We start from the raw sequence: 20,230 nt of genomic DNA, 5'->3' as shown, positions 1-20,230 counted from the left end.
TAGCTATTGAATCACTTCATTCAAAATAATATAGCAAATTTTGTACACCTGAAACTAATATAAGTTTGTGTGCCAACAGTAAAGTTTTTTTTAATATATTTCATTAATTTTTTTTTACGGAGAGAAAGGGAGAGGGATAGAGAGTTAGAAACATCAATGAGAGAGAAACATCTATCAGCTGCCTCCTGCACACCTCCTACTGGGGATGTGCCCACAACCAAGGTACATGCCCTTGACCAGAATCGAACCTGGGACCTTTCAGTCTGCAGGCTGACGCTCTATCCACTGAGCCAAACCAGTTAGGGCAACAGTAGAGTTTTAAAAGTGATTTTATAGCGGACATCATTTTATTTGTCATTTTATAATAAATTACTTGAATTGCTGGTGTTTACTTTGTGCCTTAAGAAAATGCAAAGTTTGTATTATCTTGCTTTTATTTGAATTAATTTTGTTGATTTTGAAAATAATAGAATAACTTTTTTTCACAAATTATTTTGAGCTTTTCTCTTAACAGAGGATCACAGGCTTTAAAATTTTTCAACACACACCAGTTAAAATGCCAGTTACAGAGACATCCAGACTGTGCAAATGTGAAGCAGTGGAAGGGTGGACCTGTCAAGATTGACCCCCTGGCTTTGGTACAAGCGATTGAGAGATACCTTGTAGTTAGAGGTACTCTTCATAATGTATGTTGTGTGTTTATATGTACATTTGGGATAAAATTAAGGAGTTTATAAATTATTTCCCTTCTTACTGCTGTTTCTATTAAAACCTAGCATCAAGAACTTGTGTTCCCGTCATTTTATGTATAGTATGTAGAAATGTCTTTAACATAGTAGAGGTTGACTGCTTTACTTCAGTGATAAGTTAATTTTTCTTGTTGGAATATAGTAGAAATGACATTTCGTGTTTGACACTTTTCTTAGATCTTTCTGCTTTGTAGATCAAAGTGTTTTTCTAAAACTATATTAGCTTAAAGGTAAATACAGGCTTTTCTTTGTCATGTAAAATTTGCTAGGAGTTTAACAACCTTCTTGGGTTTTTAGGTTATGGAAGAGTAAGAGAAGACGATGAAGACAGTGATGATGATGGCTCTGATGAGGAAATAGATGAATCTCTGGTAAGGTACTATTCCCACCATGTTGTCATGTATAATGTTCAGGGCCTATAGGTTAAATAGATTTTGTTTTGCTTCATTCAGGCTGCTCAGTTCTTAAATTCAGGAAATGTAAGACACAGGCTACAATTTTACATTGGAGAACATTTGCTACCGTATAACATGACTGTGTATCAGGCAGTACGGCAGTTCAGTATACAGGCTGAAGATGAAAGGGAATCCACTGATGATGAGAGCAATCCTCTAGGAAGAGCTGGTATTTGGACGAAGACTCATACAATATGGTAAATCTCAAAATGATTTTGTATGTTTGTTTGTTTTCACCTACTTTGACACTATTCGTGTGTTTTGGAATTGATACTAATGGCTGACTTGCATAAGGAGAGGGGACCCTAAATCCTACATTCCATCATTAAAGGCCAGCCACTTCAAATATCTTGTGTGTGAGCGCATATGGGTGCATGAGTGTATATTTTATCTTCCTCATTAAGTCAATTAGATACAAAATGTATTCTTGGGTATAATTATAGTTTATATATCTACTTTTCTAGATTTATTTCCAGTCTTTCAGTAAAACAAACATATTTTTGTAAGATGATGTTCTTTTAGCTATTAGGAATCGGGGCATCTCTGAATCTTGAGAAACATTTGGATGCAACTTTGTCTTGTTTGTGAATGTCTGCTACTTACATTTAAAGAGAGCTGTTCTTCTCAGAACTCCAGAGCTGGTGTTCTAGGAAGCAGTGCCATTGGTAATTTTCTGAATCTGTAAGTAGGGAGAGAGAGAAGATAGATCTCACAGAGTTCTCTGGTAACTCTAGTATCTGTGGCTTGCACTTTGGCCTTGTGGAATAATTTGCAGTGTTAAAATCTGCTTTTGGTTTAACTATACCCATCACTTTAGGTACAAACCCGTGAGAGAGGATGAAGAAAGTAATAAAGATTGTGTTGGTGGTAAAAGAGGAAGAGCCCAAACAGCTCCAACAAAAACTTCCCCTAGAAATGCAAAAAAGCACGATGAGTTATGGCATGGTAAGTTGCAATACGAAGGGAAAACTGCCATAGGTCAGTATCTTCCTGTCTTCGTGGTTTTAAAGGAATGATTTATTTGTATATAGTAGTAGTCAAATCTTTGAGTATAACTTAGAAAAAAATGAAGTTACTGCCAACATTTGACAGCTTTTAATTGAACCCTTGACTTTAAAGTCTAGAACATGAAAACGTAAATATCTGCAAAATTAAATTTGGTAAGAAAATTGGGAAAAACTCTTACATTCTTTCCATGAAGAACTCATGTTTGCATGAAGGCTAGAACAAATTTAAAGAAGAGACTGATCATTGGCAGATGGGCCTTTAATTTTTATTGGCATTCATTATGATAGTATAATCCACTAATGTAGAAGGAATAAAAAATTTTGCCAGGATTATAATGGCCAATTAGAGTGTATATATAATAGCATCTCCCAAATGACTTCTTCTTTACAGTATTCTCTTATTTAATTTTGCTGGTTTCCTTCCCCTCTCTTTTATATGATAGTAATGCTTTAGCATTTGTCCACATTCTCATTCTATGGGGACTCCCTTTATCAGGGATTTCCAAACACTGGTGTCAGTTGAAATTTTCCTGGTTTACATAAATAAGGGCATTGTAGGAATTTTTTTTTTTCCATAAAGCCAAGTTTGTTCTTTGTAAAGAGGTCTTTGTTTTTAAATGTTTGTTTCTTTGTTTATGGTGATAAAAATTGGCTTTTTTAATGCAATGATAGTGTTGTGATTCTTAATTCTTTTGCTCGGTTAAAGCAAATGGCAACAGTGTCAATCCCTCACTTACTTATTTTTATTTTTTTATTTTTTTTTTTTTTCAAATTTTTATTAAGGTATTATATGTGTACATATCTTACCATTGCCCCCCACCCCCACCCCACTCCCATACATGCCCTCACCCCCCAATGTTTTGCATCCGTTGGTTACTCTTATATACATGCATATAAGTCCTTCAGTTGATCTCTTATTTCCCCCACCTCTCCCTAACCTTACCACTGTAATTTGACAGTTTGTTTGATGCTTTACTGCCTCTGTAACTATCTTTTTGTTCATCAGTTTATAATGTTTTTCATTATCCCCAAATGAGTGGGATCATGTGGTATTTTTCTTTCATTGACTGGCTTATTTCACTTAGCATAATGTTCTCTAATTCCATCCAAGTGCCTACAAATGGTAGTAATTCCTTCTTTTTTACGGCAGCATAGTATTCCATTGTGTAGATGTACCATAGTTTTCTGATCCAGTCATCTGCTGATGGGCACCTAGGCTGTTTCCAAATCTTAGCTATTGTAAATTGTGCTGCTATGAACATAGGGGTGCATATATCCTTTCTGATTGGTGTTTCTGGTTTCTTAGGATATATTCCTAGGAGTGGGATTACTGGGTCAAATGGGAGTTCCATTTTCAGTTTTTTGAGGAAACTCCATACTGTTCTCCACAGTGGCTGCACCAGTCTGCATTCCCACCAGCAGTGCACGAGGGTTCCTTTTTCTCCGCATCCTCGCCAACACTTGTCGTTTGTTGATTTGTTGATGATAGCCATTCTGACAGGTGTGAGATGGTATCGCATTGTTGTTTTGATTTGCATCTCTCGGATAATTAGTGACTTTGAGCATGTTTTCATGTGTCTCTTGGCCTTCCTTCTGTCTTCTTTCGAAAAGATTCTATTTAGGTCCGTTGCCCATTTTTTTATTGGATCATTTATCTTCCTTTTATTAAGTTGTATAAGCTGCCTGTAGATGTTGGAAATTAAACCTTTATCAGTGATACCATTTGCAAATATGTTCTCCCATACAGTGGGGTTTCTTGTTGTTTTGTTGATGGTTTCTTTTGCTGTGCAAAAGCTTTTTATTTTGATGTAGTCCCATTTGTTTATTTTCTGTTTGGCTTCCATTGCCCTAGGGGCAGTATCACTGAAAAAGTTCTTTTGGCAAATGTCTGAGATTTTGCTGCCTGTGGATTCCTCTAGTATTTTTATGGTTTCCCGTCTTATATTTAAGTCCTGTACCCATTTTGAGTTTATTTTTGTGTATGGTGTAAGTTGGTGATCTAGTTTCATTTTTTTGCATGTATCTGTCCAATTTTCCCAACACCATTTATTAAAGAGACTGTCTTGACTCCATTGTATGCTCATGCCTCCTTTGTCAAATATTAAGTGTGCATATTGGTTTGGGTCGATATCTGGATTCTCTATTCTGTTCCATTGATCTATATGTCTGTTCTTGTGCCAGTACCAGGCTGTTTTGATGACAGTGGCTTTGTAATACAGCTTGAAATCTGGTATTGAGATCCCTCCTACTTTATTCTTCTTTCTCAGGATTGCTGTGGCTATTCGGGGTCTTTGTTTATTCCAGATGAATTTTTGGAGAGTTCTTTCTAGGTCTGTGAAATACGCCGTTGGTATTTTAATGGGGAGTGCATTGAATCTATAGATTGCTTTGGGTAGTATGGACATTTTAATGATGTTGATTCTACCAATCCATGAACATGGTATGTTCTTCCATCTGTTTACATCTTCCTCTATCTCTTTTTTCAGTGTCCTGTAGTTTTCCGCATATAGGTCTTTTACCTCCTTGGTTAGGTTTATTCCTAAGTATCTTAATTTTTTTGGTGCGATGGAAAATGGGATTGCTTTTTTAGTCTCTCTTTCTGTAAGTTCATTGTTGGTGTATAGAAATGCCATAGATTTCTTGGTGTTAATTTTGTATCCTGCTACATTGCCGAATTCATTTATTAAGTCTGTTAGTTTTTTGATGGAGTCTTTCGGGTTTTTTATGTACAATATCATGTCATCTGCAAATAAGGACAGCTTTACTTCTTCTTTTCCAATTTGGATGCCTTTTATTTCTTCTTCTTGTCTAATTGCAGTGGCTAATACTTCCAGTACTATGTCAAACAGGAGTGGTGAGAGTGGGCATCCCTGTCTTGTTCCTGTTCTTAGGGGAAATGGTTTTAGTTTTTGCCCATTGAGTATGATGTTAGCTGTGGGTTTATCATATATAGCTTTTATGATGTTGAGGTATGATCCTTCTATTCCCACCTTGTTGAGAGTTTTTATCAAGAAAGGGTGTTGGATTTTGTCAAATGCTTTTTCTGCATCAATTGATATGACTATGTGATTTTTATCTCTCAATTTGTTTATGTGATGTATCACATTTATTGATTTGCGGATATTGAACCATCCTTGCATTCCTGGGATAAACCCTACTTGGTCATGGTGTATGATCTTTCTGATGTACTGCTGGATCCGATTTGCTAGAATTTTGTTGAGGATTTTGGCATCTACATTCATGAGGGATATTGGCCTGTAATTCTCTTTCATTGTGTTGTCTTTATCTGGTTTTGGTATTAGGGTGATGCTGGCTTCATAGAAGGAGCTTGGAAGTGTTCCTTCCTCTTGAATTTTTTGGAATAGTCTGAGGAGGATAGGTTTTAGTTCTTCCTTGAATGTTTGGTAGAACTCTCCTGTGAAGCCATCTGGCCCCGGGCTTTTGTTTGCCGGAAGCTCTTTGATGACTGCTTCAATTTCTTCCATAGTTACTGGCATGTTGAGCTGTTTAGATTCTTCCTGATTGAGTTTTGGAAGGTTATATTTTTCTAGGAATGTGTCCATTTCCTCCAGGTTGTCCAGTTTGTTGGAATAGAGTTGTTCGTAGTATTTTTTAACAATCCTTTGTATTTCGGCGGGATCTGTTGTTATTTCACCTCTTTCATTTCTGATCTTGTTTATTTGGGTCCTCTCCCTTTGCTTCTTGGTGAGCCTGGCTAGAGGTTCATCAATCTTGTTTATCCTTTCAAAGAACCAGCTCTTGGTTTTGTTGATCTTTTGTATTGTTTCTTTGGTCTCTATGTCGTTTATCTGTGCTCTGATCTTTATTATTTCCTTCCTTCTGCTTACACTGGGCTTTTCTTGTTGCTCTTTTTCTAACTCTACCCCTGTTTCTTGTTTTTTGCAGTAGGCTTGTAGAGCTATGAACTTCCCTCTCAAGACTGCTTTCGCTGTGTCCCATAGATTTTGGATTGTAGTGTTTTCATTGTCATTTGTTGTCATGATGTTTTTTATTTCTTCTTTGATCTCTCTGGTAACCCAGTCATGGTTTAATAGCATGCTGTTTAGTCTCCATGTGTTTGATTTCTTTGGGTTGTTTTTATTGTAGTTGATTTCCAGTTTTATGCCACTGTGGTCTGAGAAGATGCTTGATATGATTTCTATCTTCTTGAATTTGAAGAGACTTTGCCTATGTCCCAACATATGGTCTATCTTTGAAAATGACCCATGTGCGCTTGAGAAGAATGTATATTCTGTGGCTTTGGGGTGAAATGTTCTGAAGATGTCAATTAATTCCATCTGGTCTAGTGAGTCATTTAGGATTGATGTTTCTTTGCTGATGTTTTGTTTAGAGGATTTGTCCAATGGTGATAGTGGGGTATTAAAGTCTCCTACTATGATTGTATTGCTGTCAATGTCTCCCTTGATATCCTCCAGGAGTTTTTTTTATGTATTTGGGTGCTCCTGTATTGGGTGCATATATGTTTACCAGAGTTATTTCTTCTTGTTGGATTGCTCCCTTTAGTATTATGAAATGGCCTTCTTTATCTCTTATGTCCTTCAGTTTGAGATCTAATTTGTCAGAAATAAGTATTGCTACCCCAGCTTTTTTTTCAGTTCCATTTGCCTGGAAAACCTTTTTCCATCCCTTCACCCTCAGTCTGTGTGCGTCTTTTTTTCTGAGGTGGGTTTCTTGTAGACAGCAGATATATGGGTCGTGTTTTCTTATCCAATCTGTTACCCTATGTCTTTTGATTGGGGCATTTAATCCATTTACATTTAAAGTTATTATTGATAGGTACTTATTTGTCGCCATTCCTATTCTTTACCCCTGTGTTACTTCTTCGCTTCCTGTTTCTTTCTTTCTTTCTTTCTTTCTTTTTTTTTTTTTTTTACAGTAGACCCTTTAGCATTTCTTGCATTGCTGGTTTGGTGGTAATAAATTCCCTTAGTCCTTTTTTGTCTGTGAAGCTCCTGATTTCACCTTCAATTTTGATTGACAGCCTTGCTGGGTACAGTATTCTTGGATTCAGCCCCTTCCTTTGCATGACTTTGTATATTTCATTCCATTCCCTTCTGGCCTGATGAGTTTCTGTTGAGAAATCAGTTGCTAGTCTGATGGGGGTTCCTTTGTATGTAACTTTCTGTCTCTCTCTTGCTGCTTTTAAGATTCTTACTTTGTGGTTGGTGTTTGCCAATTTAATTATAATGTGCCTTGGCGTCGGTCTTTTGGGGTTCATTTTGCTTGGGACTCTGTGAGCTTCTTGGATTTGTGTGGGTTTTTTCTTCCCTATATCTGGGAAATTTTCTGTCATTATTTCTTCAAAGAGGTTTTCTATTCCTTGCTCAGCTTCCTTTCCTTCTGGAACCCCTATTATGCGGATGTTGTTTTGTTTCGTGTTGTCCCAAAGTTCCCTTAGACTCTCCTCCTGCCTTTTAATTTTTTTTTCTAGAAGTTGCTTTTCTTGGGTATTTTTTTCCATCTTGTCTTCTAGCTCACTGATGCGGTCCTCTGCTTCTTCTAGTCTACTCTTGATGCTTTCTATTGAGTTCTTTACAGCAGCGATGTCATTTTTCATTTCTTCTTGGTTCTTCTTCATTTCCTCTTGGTTCTTGCTCATATTGTCGAATTTGTCTTCCATCCTTTTCAGCCACCTTATGACCATTTCTCTGAATTCTTTTTCTGGAAGGTTGCTTGCCTCCATTTCGTTTACTTCCTTTTCTGGTGATGCCTGCTTTTCTTTCATATGCGGGCTGCTTCTTTGTCTCCCCATGGTCTCTCTTCTCTGGGTGTCTGGTTATGTAGTTCTCTCTCTCCTGGGTTGATTTAAAGGCACAAAATACAGCACTACCAGGTACAACTCACAAGGCACTGAACAGGAATGTATTCACGATATTAATAACCTCCAATAAAGGTGACCACCAGAGAAAGGCAAATTAGGTGATAGGAGAGAAAGAAGAAGAGGAAAAAAGAAAGAAAGAAAGAAAAAAAGAAAAAAGGAGTGTGAAAATGAAATTGGGAAAAGGGAAAGTAAAGAGAAAAAAAAAAGTAAGAGACAAGAAATTGACTAAGAGAGAAAGGGGAACAGACTATATATATATTGGGGATAAAACTCCAATAGAACAATCACTAATCCCAGCAAATGCCAGCAACAAGTGCCTGGGGATTAGTACAAACTACAACACCAACTAATATGGAGTGAGGCAAGGTTAAGCTGAAGCACAAAACAAACAAAAGAATAAACAAAAGAAGAATAAGCAAAACAATCTCACAAAAAAAGCATAAAAATTGGATATAATCTACATTCAAGCAAACAACAACAAAAGGACAGAGATAAGGACAAGTTTATGGATAACTCAGACAGCGAAGGGAGAGGTGTATGTGGACTTGGAGCAGGGGATTGGAGATTAGATATGTAAGTAGGGTGAAATTTTAACAAGGGGTAAACAGAAAGAATAGGGAAAATCTAAAGCAGTAAAAGGGTAAGACAAACAGGACACTGAAAAGGGGGAGGTTAGGAAGAGAGTGATGGCCTAAAGGTAGAGTTGAGATAGAGTAAAACGATGCTAAAGGAAAGATAAAAAATAGAATGTAGAACCCTAATCCCAAAATAAAATGAAGAGAAAATAAAATGACACTTTAAAAAAAAAAAAAAAAAAAAAAAGATAAAATAGCAGTAGTAATAATACGGATTGAAAATAAAAATGTAATCATTAAAAAGGCAAAATCAAGTGATGAAAAAAGAAAAAAAAGATTCTTGATTAAAAGATGCAAAAAATGAAAATTAAAAAAAAATAAAAAAATAAAAAAAATAAAAGGTAAAAATAAAATGTGGAGTAGTGAAGGTCATTCACTTTCTCTGTTTTTCTGTTTGGCACGCCTGTTTCTCAGTCCAGACAGTATTGCAGTTCTCTGCGATCCACTGCTCTTCGGTGTTGTAAGCCAGTCCTGATTTTAAGCAGGCGGTGTGTCTTAATTTCTCGTATTCCTTTATTTTTGATTACGCAAGAGTCAATTTGTGATTCAGCCCCTGGGTGGCAGTGTTTCTGGATTGACTTCCGGGTCTATCTATGGCCTCTCTAGGGAGTGTTAGAGCCTTCTTTCCCTGTGGCACTCGGGCCTGTGGGAGTGGTCTGCCTCAGAGCTGGCTCTCTGATGGTCACTCCCCGCTCCGATCCCCAGGTTCCAGAAAAACAACCTTCCCCTGCAGTCTCCCAGGGTGTCCCCAACTGGGTGATCCTATGTATTGGGCTTAGTAATCAGAAGCAAGGATTTGAAGAGGAAAAAGCCCAAGTGTGCGAACTCCGGGACTGCGAGTGAGCCCAGGCACCCAGGGAGCGCACGGGCTGCGCGTAAGTCTGGACTGCCTGAAATTCTTAGGGTGTCCCTGCACTTCAGATCAAAATGGGTTGCTTTTTAGAGTGCCCTTCTCTTAGCAGCTCTGAGGACCCCTTTCCACAGTCACAGATCACGCCAGCCCCTACAGCCACGGATTTTTCTAGGCACAGACTTCCCTGGTCCTCCAGCTCCCGCAAAACGCGCGTTCCTCTCTCCCGCCGGGACCAGAGACCTCACCTTATCCCAGGCGAAATCTGACCTTTCCGTGGTGGAGTGTAGAGCTTCTCTGAACCCGTGTGCTCGCGCCAGTTGGGGAGCGTTGTTCTGGGGCTCGCAGCTGTTCCTGGGGTGCCGCAGTTGTGGATTCTCAGGCTTCAGATAAGCTCCACTTTCCGGATCAAGATGGCGCAGACTCCGCGTCCAAGCCCGCAGCTCCGGGAGGGGACCCAGCCGCAGTTCTTGCTGCCAGGTCAGGGGAACCCCGTTCAGCAGTCCCCCACCTCCTTCTGGAATTCAGCTGTCTCCCAACCAGCCAACAAACACTCCTTGCGCGACCCTCAGCTGTTCTTTCTTTCTGCTCCGGGACAAGGCTCGGAACACGTCTGTCTATTCCGCCGCCATTATTCTCCTCCCCCTTATTTTTATTTTCATGCTACTTGGTGAGATGTAAGAACAGAGGAATCACAACTCCTGCTTGGAATCTATCAAAGTCTACCCTGTCCTAAGCCTTGGATTAAATAACCAAATCTGAAATATACAGGCAGTGTCTATAACAGTGACTTTAAATTCAAACATTTTGTCTTTACTCCTCTCTGGCTATTTTATTGTTAGTTATTATTTCTGGTATAAAGAAATGCAAACGAGTTAGTTTTTCTCCTTTATGATGATTATTTGGGTATGGGAAGGAAAGTGTAAATTTCATAAACCTGGATGACTTATGTATAAGATTTAAAAAAAAAGTTCAAGCTATCAATGCTCCACCAATGAGATCCAAGTGTTAAATATTAATAACTTACAAGTACTATTTTAGGCATGATAAGATGCCACTGGCTCCATTGGCTTGACCTTTCTAACTGTAACACTTAACTTTGATCTTTTGCCCTCTAGATGGAGTGTGCCCATCAGTATCAAATCCTTTAGAAGTTTACCTCATACCTACACCACCTGAAAATATAACTTTTGAAGATCCATCATTAGATGTGATTCTTCTTTTAAGAGTTTTACATGCCATCAGTCGATACTGGTATTACTTGTATGATGTGAGTATTGTTGAAGTTTTCCATGATGTGTTATTCATTACGTGTTATCTCATAGTTTCTGTCTAGTGATTTTATGAATTTCCTATTGTACTAGAAACAGAAACAGTGACTCAGCTAAATGCAGGGATCCTGGCCCAGTGAAGTACAATATACTCATCAGTGGGAACTTCTCCCCTTTTATTTCCTGGCCTAGTTTTTAGATTCGTTCTCTTGGCAGACTTGTAAATTTATTAAATTAAGCTACAGCATGAAATTGAACATTTATTATAGTTAAAATTCTTTATGTACATTTAACCCAAAGTTCATTTATCTAAGTTAAGATGTATATTAAGTAAAGAGTTGGGTGAAAGTTGAATGCAGTCTTTGATATTTATATAGTGTAGGGAAGAATGAAGGAGTTGGCCTTGCATAAAGCATTAATTCCCACATCAGTGATTGAGCCGGTATTCATAGCATGTGGGGGTTGAGGTGTTTCAGCTATGCATTATAGAAATTCTCCATTTGTGTTAGGAAACAACAGTGAGAAGCTGTATATTGTATTTTGGAAACAAGTGAAATCTGGGCACTTTGTATACATATTTGGGGATAAAGGAAGAGATAGTGAATATAGTCCTGTTTTACTACATATTGACTTTTTTCTTAAACATTTTGCAGAATGCAATGTGCAAGGAGATTATTCCAACTGGTGAATTTAATAACAGTAAGTTGACAGCAAAAGCAAACAGGCAGCTTCAAGATCCTTTAGTAATCATGACAGGAAACATCCCAACATGGCTTACTGAACTAGGAAAAACCTGGTAAGACTACCACTTCTATAATAGGGCCTTGGGAGTGTTATCATTGTGTTGGTCTTTATATTTTGTACAGAAACAGTATTTAGTAAATTATTTTAATGTGTTTAGTAACATTGTCATATTTGATCACAGCTTGCTTACTAGTGTAGCTTTAGCATCCAAATGGACTAGGCAAGCTGGGACTAGTACTAGGTCTACTTGATTGTATATGTCTGCCTATGTGAAATAGGAAAGTTCACAAGGATATTTGACTGAAGAGATTAAAATCCTCTGCCACAATAAAATTGGATTCCAAAGGTGGAATTGAGTGATTCTCTGATCCTGCTTGGGTCCACACCTGTATTCTTAGAAACTATAGAACTGCATTGTCGGTATAGTAGCCACTAACCACATGTGGCTATTTACATCTAGATTAAAATTAAATAAAATTAGAAATTAATGTTTTTAGTCACACTAGCCACATGCTCACATGGCTAACCTGTATTGGGCAGAAACAAATACTGAACATTCAGGTCATCACAGGAAGTGCTCTGGTAGCTCTGTGTCAAGAGCTATCAAAAGCATACATCAGGAGGCAGTAGAACCTCTGTTACTGCAGCTGCCTTTTGCATCTTTGAGTGACTTAGAAATGCCAAAGCTAAGAAGAAAATCATGAACTAGTAAAGCCAGTATTTGTGTATATGTGGAATGGGGTAGGTTATTAACCTTGTGAAGTGGTGATCAGATTTTAAAATTGAGCTTTCACTAGTCATGTTATACTTCCTAAAGGTCTTTGGGTATATTATAGACTAGTGGTCGGCAAACTCATTGGTCAACAGAGCCAAATATCAACAGTACAACGATTGAAATTTCTTTTGAGAGCCAAATTTTTTAAACTTCTTCTAACGCCACTTCTTCAAAATAGACTCGCCCAGGCCGTGGTATTTTGTGGAAGAGCCACACTCAAGGGGCCAAAGAGCCGCATGTGGCTCGCGAGCCGCAGTTTGCCGACCACTGTTATAGACAATCTTGAATAGACTTGATTTCAAACAGAATTTTAATGGTTGAATTTCAGATTTCACAGTGAAAGGCTACTTAATGCATTATTATGTGATCACTTAACAAATTTCATACAAGAACTAAGGAAATTCTTCAAAATTAGTTTACTTAGACCAGTGGTCGGCAAACTGCGGCTCACAAGCCGAGGTTTGCCGCTGTGTTGACTAATGAGTTTGCCGACCACTGACCTAGACTCTTGATTCCAATAATTACAGGCTGTTGTTGTTCCTTGTGATTAAGCCCCTATCCCAGCGGTCGGCAAACTCATTAGTCAACATAGCGGCAAACCGCGGATCACGAGCTGCAGTCTGCCAACCACTGACTTAGACCATTTTTATTGGTCATATTTACAATTATTCTGTATCATATTAAAACTTGTTTCTAATACAGGGATTTTTTATGGTTTCTGATTCTAATTCAGATAATAAATTTATATTGCATCTTTTTACAGCCCATTTTTCTTCCCTTTTGATACCCGGCAAATGCTTTTTTATGTAACTGCGTTTGATCGGGACCGAGCAATGCAAAGATTACTTGATACCAACCCAGAAATCAACCAGTCTGATTCTCAAGATAGCAGAGTTGCACCTAGATTGGATAGAAAAAAGGTAAGTTTCTCCCCCAAATTTTTAAAGATAAATCAAACTGAGCTTTTCAGAATAATGGGAAGACTAGAAATACGGTACATCTAAGTATGCCTAATGGTTTAGAGGGCTGCCTTTGTCACAGTCATCTCTTTGCTTATCTTTTTAAATTATCGTTTAGCCATATTTTCCTATAAGTTTCTTGGAACTGTGCTATCTATGATTCTTTTTCATTCTCCAGTTAGAGTTCTTTTTCTCAGTTTCTGAAATAATTTCTGTAATTCTTTTTTAGTCTTCATAACTCTTGTGCCAAGGAAATATCTTGTCTTTTCTTAATGAGTCTTTCTTCCTTTCTAAATTAGGAACTCAAATTAGCCCCCCTTTTATAATTGACTGGAGGCCTGGTGCATGGATTTGTGCACCGGTGGGATCCCTTGGCATGGCCTGCAGGGATTGGGCCGAAACCAGCTCTCCAATATCCCCTGAAGGGTCCCAGATTGCAAGAGGGTGCAGGCCAGGGAGAGACCGTGGGCGGGCTCCAGGGCGTGTCCAGCCCGTCTTGCCCGTCCCGATCAGCTGGACTCCAGCAGCAAGCTAACCTACTTGTCGGAGCGTCTGCCGCCGCCTTCCCCCCCCACACCCCACCCCCCATCCCCGGGGTCAGTGCACATCATAGCGACTGGTAAAATGGTCGAATGGATGGTCAGACACTTAGTATTTTAGGCTTTTATTTTTATAATTGATCTCTTATTCAGTGGGTAGAATTAATCAGCTCTACTTTATTTCCTTACCAAATTACTCCAATTAGAAGAGACTGAAACAAAATTCTTGATACATTTCATGTCCATAGACCAGTTAGCCCCCTGTGTTGCTGACTTCATCTTCCTGTGCTTCTAATCCAGCTCCATACTCGTAGCCCTAAAACACACAGCTCTAAGCCATTTGCATCTGAGACCCAGTCCTACACTTATGCCAATACACTGCCTTTTAACACTCGCTACTCAGATTTTGATATGTCATTAGGATTCCATGAAAATTGTGCTGGTAGACTTTGGAGATCTGCCAAGACCTTCCTCGTCCTCATGAATCTCATTAGTAAATGTTTGCAGTAGAGTTTGTCGGATCTCTGCAGGTCAGAGCCAGTAGTAGGGTTTCCAGCTCACCCATCACCTCCATTCCTATTTCTTCATCATCTGCCTATAAGTGCACCCAGGGATATGTTAAGATACTGCAGCCCTGAATTGCTTTGATGTTTGGCAATGTTTCAGAGATCCTTTTCCAACTTGAATTTTCTGAACTTGCCATGACCTCAAGATAAAAATTACGCTTACATCTAACTTTTCTTCATGTATGTATGCCAGGAATGCTGTCGATGTTTATAGCAATGCAGCTACTTCTTAACCTTTTCTGAGGGATGCTTTGTAAAAAAAATTATTTTTTAGCAATTGAGTTAATTTTTTTGCACTTCAAGAAACAGCACCTATTTATTAAAGTGTAATGTGTGCTTATTTTCCTCACTTTTGTACTTTATTTTGTAGCGTACTGTGAACAGAGAAGAGCTGCTGAAACAAGCCGAGTCTGTGATGCAGGATCTTGGCAGCTCACGGGCCATGTTAGAAATTCAGTATGAAAATGAGGTGAGCTTTTGAGTCGGGACAGTTTTGAGCATGATTTGTGTCCTTGATAAGGTGTCATTAGAGTTTCTTGGTCCTGTGAAATTCTAAAAGACAATTGGGAATTATCTGACATCTGGAAATTTTTTTAAAAAACAGGTTTACTAAGATATTATTTGTGTATAATAAATGTACTCTTTTAGGATGTACAATTGTAAGAGTTGACAAGTATACATTCTGTAATCACTACCACATGATGATAAAGAAAAAAATCCAACCACCACCACAAAACATTCTCTTAGACTGCTTTACAGTCTTTGCCTGCTCTCCGTCCCCTGTCCCTGGCAGCCTTTGAGCTGTTTTCTGCCCCTGTAGTTTTGTCCTTTTTTACAGTATCATAATAAATGAAATTATACAGTGTGTAACCATTTTTGTTACTCTTCTCTCATTTAGTATAGGCTTTTGAGATTCATCCATGCATTGTTTCCTTTTATTGCTAAGTAACAGTAATCAACCATTAATAGTATGTTTCATCACCAGTTGATGTACATTTGAGTGTTTCATGTCATTTAATGTTTTAAGTTGTCTGTTTTACCTATGGAAATAACAGTATTTGAATGAAGGAAATAAACTGTTTTGATCTGTGATTTCTACTTAGCATAGGAGTAGTAGTATGCTAAAGGGAGAAAGAACTGACTTTAAAGCACCATCTTGTGGGTATCATGTATTACTGCCGTTTTATTCATTTCTCTCTTGCTTCTCTCTCCTCTTTCCCCTCTTTTCTTTCCTCCAAGGCCCAGTGGAGAACAAAATGTACAAAGTCCCTATCGTCATGGGGCTTTTCTTTTAGTTTGGGGAGGTGTGTGTACACACACACACACACACACACACACACACACGGCTATGAGATGAAGAAAAAGAAAGGAAAATAGGAAGATGGAGCATGATGGGAGGGAGGGGACAGGGTGTTCTAAGGTGACATTTGAGCAGAAGAATTTTTCTAGCAAAAGAACAGACATGCAAAAGCCCTGAGGCAACATTCCTCTGGTGGCAAATGACTGTGGCTGCAGGGTGGGAGAAGGGATCATAGGACATGTGGGCAGTTTTTTTAACCTGAGCTTTTGCTTTGAGTGAGACGGGAAGCCTCAGAGGGTGTGGAAGAATGATACAAAACTGTGTTTTGTAGGGCTCTCTCTTAGCACTGTGAGGATAGGCTATGAGATGCCAAGAATGCTGGTGCAGAGACCAGACAAGAGATATTGGTGGTAACAGTTTAGAATATGTTTTGAAGGTGGGGCAGGCTTAGTGTTTAATGATTGGTTGCAATGTGGAGAGTAAGATTGAGAAGAGCCACAGATGGCTCCCAGGTTTGGGTTGGAGTGTGGGCTGAACGCTGATGTCCTTCACTGCTATGGAAAACTAACAAAGGGATGGGGTGGATTAGGAACATGTCACCAGGTTCCAACAGATCACTGTTTGGAAAGTTGAGTGTTAAACCTTTGGTGGACTGCACCTAATCTTTTAAGCTAGTGTGGATACTTTTTAAAAGTAACTGATAATCCTATATAATAAATGCCTAATATGCAAATCGACCAAATGGCAGAACTACCAGTCACTATGACACACACTGACCACCAGGGGGGCAGACGCTCAATGCAGGAGCTGCCCCCTGCCCGCAGGCCCCGACAGGTGGTGGCAGAGGGGCGTGGGGCGGGCAGTGCAAGGCCAGCCAAAGCGGGTGCCTGCGGGGGCCCCTGATCGCCATGCCAGTCACCCCACAGATCAGCCCTGATTGCCAGCCAGGCCTAGGGACCCTACCTATGTACGAATTTTGTGCACTGGGCCTCTAGTGGTAAAATAGTGCCCATTAGTTGCAAATACTGTACACGTGAAATGCAGCCTTCTTGACAGGACAGTGGTTAGATTTAGCCTATAGACTTTGGTATTAACTTGTTCTTAGCTGCATATCTAGTTTATTTTCTGAGCTGGTAGGACCTTGATAGAACATGAAGGAACATCTAGGCTGAACATTGCCTCAGGCTCACGTATCTCATGGAGGAGGTATTTTCATTCACAGCTGGCTGTACAATTACCTCTTGTTTTAAGATACCAGTGTCCAGAATCAAAACGAGACCCACCTACTAAATCAGAGTCTTCAGCATGCGCCTACCTCCATGTGCATGTTAAACAGCTCTCAGGAGATCCCAGTGCACCATGGGCTTGAGAAGTACTGGTGTACTCCCTAAGGCTAAGTTAGCCTAGTGTGTGCTGGTATGGAATCAGACCTCCCCTTATTTGTGTTTATTTAACAAACCTCTGTTAAAGGTTAGTGTGTGCTTGGGCACTATAGAGGATACAGAGGTGAATTAACCATTTGTACGCCATAAGCGTCTATAGACGCAAGCAGCGGACCTTTTTTAATTAAATTCAAAATATCGTGGCAGTTAACTGGTTAAAGCTACCCTTGGGTGGGATATACAGGCATATAATGAAATGCTGACAGTGTAATATGATAAGTACTTAGTAGCTGAAATGTAAGTCCTAAGAAAAGGAGCAAAGTAACTGGGCAGATAAGGAGGCTTTTCCTGAGGAGGTGACATTTGAGCTGGTTTCAGAGTTACCATTCACCAAAGAGAATGGGAGACAGAGCCATATGCAGACCATGCCTTAGTCCGTGAGGGTAAGCTCAGACCATATGGGTTCTTGGAGCTTGTTTCAAGATACCAATGCCCAGGCTTGAAATGACCCACCTATTAAATCAGAGTCTTCAGGACATGCCCACCCTCCACATGTGCATGTTAAACAGCTCTCAGAACATCCCAGTGCACCATGGGCTTAAGAAGCACTAATGTACTCTCTGAGGCTAAGTTGGGGCCATATATAGGAGTAGGAAATTAGAAAGCGTTGCTAGCTCTTATTCCAGATGATCAAGACTGAAGAAATACAGTCAGGACAGCTGGAGAAATAATCTCTACTGCATCCTGATAAATATTGCCTGTTAGTATCCACATTGCCAAGAGGTTTGCAGGTTAAAAAAAAGGGCAGTGCAAATTCTAAAATTTCAAACTGTTTTACTTTTATTCTTCTGTAGGTTGGTACAGGTCTTGGGCCTACACTGGAGTTTTATGCACTTGTATCTCAGGAACTACAGAGAGCTGACTTGGGTCTTTGGAGAGGTGAAGAAGTTACTCTTAGTAATCCAAAAGGTAATATTAATCTGAGTCTGTCAATTTGTGTTATTCAGATCAGGTAAAGGGCCTTTACAATTCATTAAATATATTTAACTTGTAACAGAGGACCATGCTCTCTGACCTTAATTTATTTTAGCCTTTTTTTTTATTTATCAATTAAGGGAGGCCCTTCCAGCTCTAGAGGACTTAATTAATCTGATTTTGAGAATATTGACTTTCTTAAATGTTCTGAGTTACCAGTTTTTGTTTTGTTTTGGGAGAGAGCATGTAAAGTTTGGTCACTTGCTCATTTACAGGAAGCCAAGAAGGGACCAAGTATATTCAAAACCTCCAGGGCCTGTTTGCACTTCCCTTTGGTAGGACAGCAAAGCCAGCTCATATTGCAAAGGTTAAGATGAAGTTTCGCTTCTTAGGAAAATTAATGGCCAAGGCTATCATGGATTTCAGATTGGTAAGTTTATTTGCTTTTCTATAAATTTTTGTGTGCCTGTGTTATATGAAAGTGCCTAATCCCATGTGCTTAATGCTGTATTTTAAAACAGTGCTATACAAACTTTAATGTGCATATGAATTACTTGGGGATTTTGTTACAAAAGCCAATTCTGATTCAGTAGTTCAAGGTTGAGGCCCAAGATTCTACATTCTCATACCAGCTCCCAGTGATGCCCAAACGCCAATCTGTGGCCCATGTTCTGTTAGAAGCAGAGGCTCAGAATCAGGCATGGTTTTAATGATATATTTTTGAAGTATTTGATATCATAGTTTTAATTCAGTAGGAAAGCATGAGTATATAATTAAACTTACAGTAATTTGCCATTAGAGAGCTAGAATGAAAATAATCCAAGAAAATCAGAGTTTTGAATATTTCTAGACTTTCCTCCATTTCCTCTTCTCACATTTTATAAGATACTTTTCTCTGTATGTAGAAGACATTATCATCTGATGACAAATTCACAAGCTTACAATTTCACTGTAACTGAAGAATGGTCTGTTCACCAGTTATTTTAGAAGTTCCATTTTATTTTCTTTTAATGATAATCAGTTGGTTCTTTTAACTCTTTCCTCTAAACATTGCTTGAAATTGTGCCCTTATGGAGACTATATGTCTATCATTGAAAAATTATTTCATTAGGGTCATTGTTTAAGTGGAGTACTTAAGTATTTTTAAAATTTCATAATATCAGGGCCCCAGATTGAATTTAAATGGGGACTGTTTCATATAATGAGGGAAATAGCCCTTAATACGGTTTTCTCCTGAGAATTATTTGACCTATTTAAATGACCTTTTGGCAAGTCAGTTATAGAATTGAGACAATTCTAGAAGCTGTGACTGTTAAAATATTTTGCATATTCCCTTTCAGGTGGACCTTCCCCTTGGCTTACCCTTTTATAAGTGGATGCTACGGCAAGAAACTTCACTGACGTCACACGATTTGTTTGACATTGACCCAGTGGTAGCCAGATCAGTGTATCACCTAGAAGACGTTGTCAGACAGAAGAAAAGACTTGAACAAGATAAATCCCAGGTAGGCTAACAAGATGAGGAAACCTCCAAATGGATCAGTTTCTTATTGTAGAAAGATGAGGTCTTTGTTAAGTAGTTTGACACAGTTAGTTATTAATGTTATTTTAGAAGCCTTTAATTTTTTATCACAACTGAAATGTGATTTTATAGTGAGTAAGATGGCATATAATAATAGCAGTTGATGAGTAAAAGGCTTAATTAGCAAATAACAATACACTCTGTAACTGAAATCAAAGGCTCTTGTTAAATTTTATATGGGTGTTGTGTATCTGGGCAGATATTATGTCAGACTGAATTCTTTTAGTAAGCATTTGAATCAATAAAACTGTTCTTAGGACAGATTGATTTTTGTTGTTTTTTGTGTTGTGTTTTGTTTTGTTTTTCCTGAAATGTTGCTGTGTTTAGGAACAGACCATTTGTTTCTAAAGAGATTTCAGGATGATATCTTTAAAGATCATAGTGGCTGAGTACTATTTTTTGGTAACACATGTTAAAGTTTCTGTTAGATTTCATGGGTAATCTTGAGTTTTATATCATTTATATTTTTCATTAAAAAGTCATTTCACTCAGTCTGAGATTAGTAGTGGTTCTGTATCTGACTTTGGAAGAAGGCAAAGTTGTATTTTTTTAAAAAATGGCAGAGACTCAGATAACTTATATTGGGCACGTAAATCAAT

At 38.6% G+C, this 20,230-nt stretch overlaps 1 protein-coding gene across 21 annotated transcripts in view; it reads left to right on the top strand.

The window, feature by feature from the left end:
* TRIP12 (thyroid hormone receptor interactor 12) overlaps positions 1-20,230 on the top strand; it is a 147,522-nt gene that overhangs the window by 117,087 nt on the left and 10,205 nt on the right. For 14 of the 21 annotated variants that reach the window (XM_080670664.1, XM_080670656.1, XM_080670651.1 and 11 more), the window contains 11 exons: positions 500-672; positions 1,047-1,120; positions 1,202-1,401; positions 2,022-2,149; positions 10,657-10,808; positions 11,463-11,605; positions 13,092-13,248; positions 14,763-14,861; positions 17,929-18,043; positions 18,325-18,479; positions 19,390-19,554. In XM_080670664.1, the coding sequence (XP_080526790.1) occupies positions 500-672; positions 1,047-1,120; positions 1,202-1,401; positions 2,022-2,149; positions 10,657-10,808; positions 11,463-11,605; positions 13,092-13,248; positions 14,763-14,861; positions 17,929-18,043; positions 18,325-18,479; positions 19,390-19,554 (1,561 nt within the window). The remainder of the gene's footprint in view (positions 1-499; positions 673-1,046; positions 1,121-1,201; positions 1,402-2,021; positions 2,150-10,656; positions 10,809-11,462; positions 11,606-13,091; positions 13,249-14,762; positions 14,862-17,928; positions 18,044-18,324; positions 18,480-19,389; positions 19,555-20,230) is intronic. The other 7 variants (XM_080670663.1, XM_080670662.1, XM_080670659.1 and 4 more) reach the window with 1 other exon arrangement.

The sequence above is a fragment of the Plecotus auritus genome (assembly GCF_963455305.1).
Source record: "Plecotus auritus genome assembly, chromosome: 5".
Lineage (NCBI taxonomy): Eukaryota > Metazoa > Chordata > Mammalia > Chiroptera > Vespertilionidae > Plecotus > Plecotus auritus.
The sequence above is the reverse complement of the archived record's forward strand: the minus strand, read 5'-3'. Positions and strand labels throughout refer to the sequence as shown.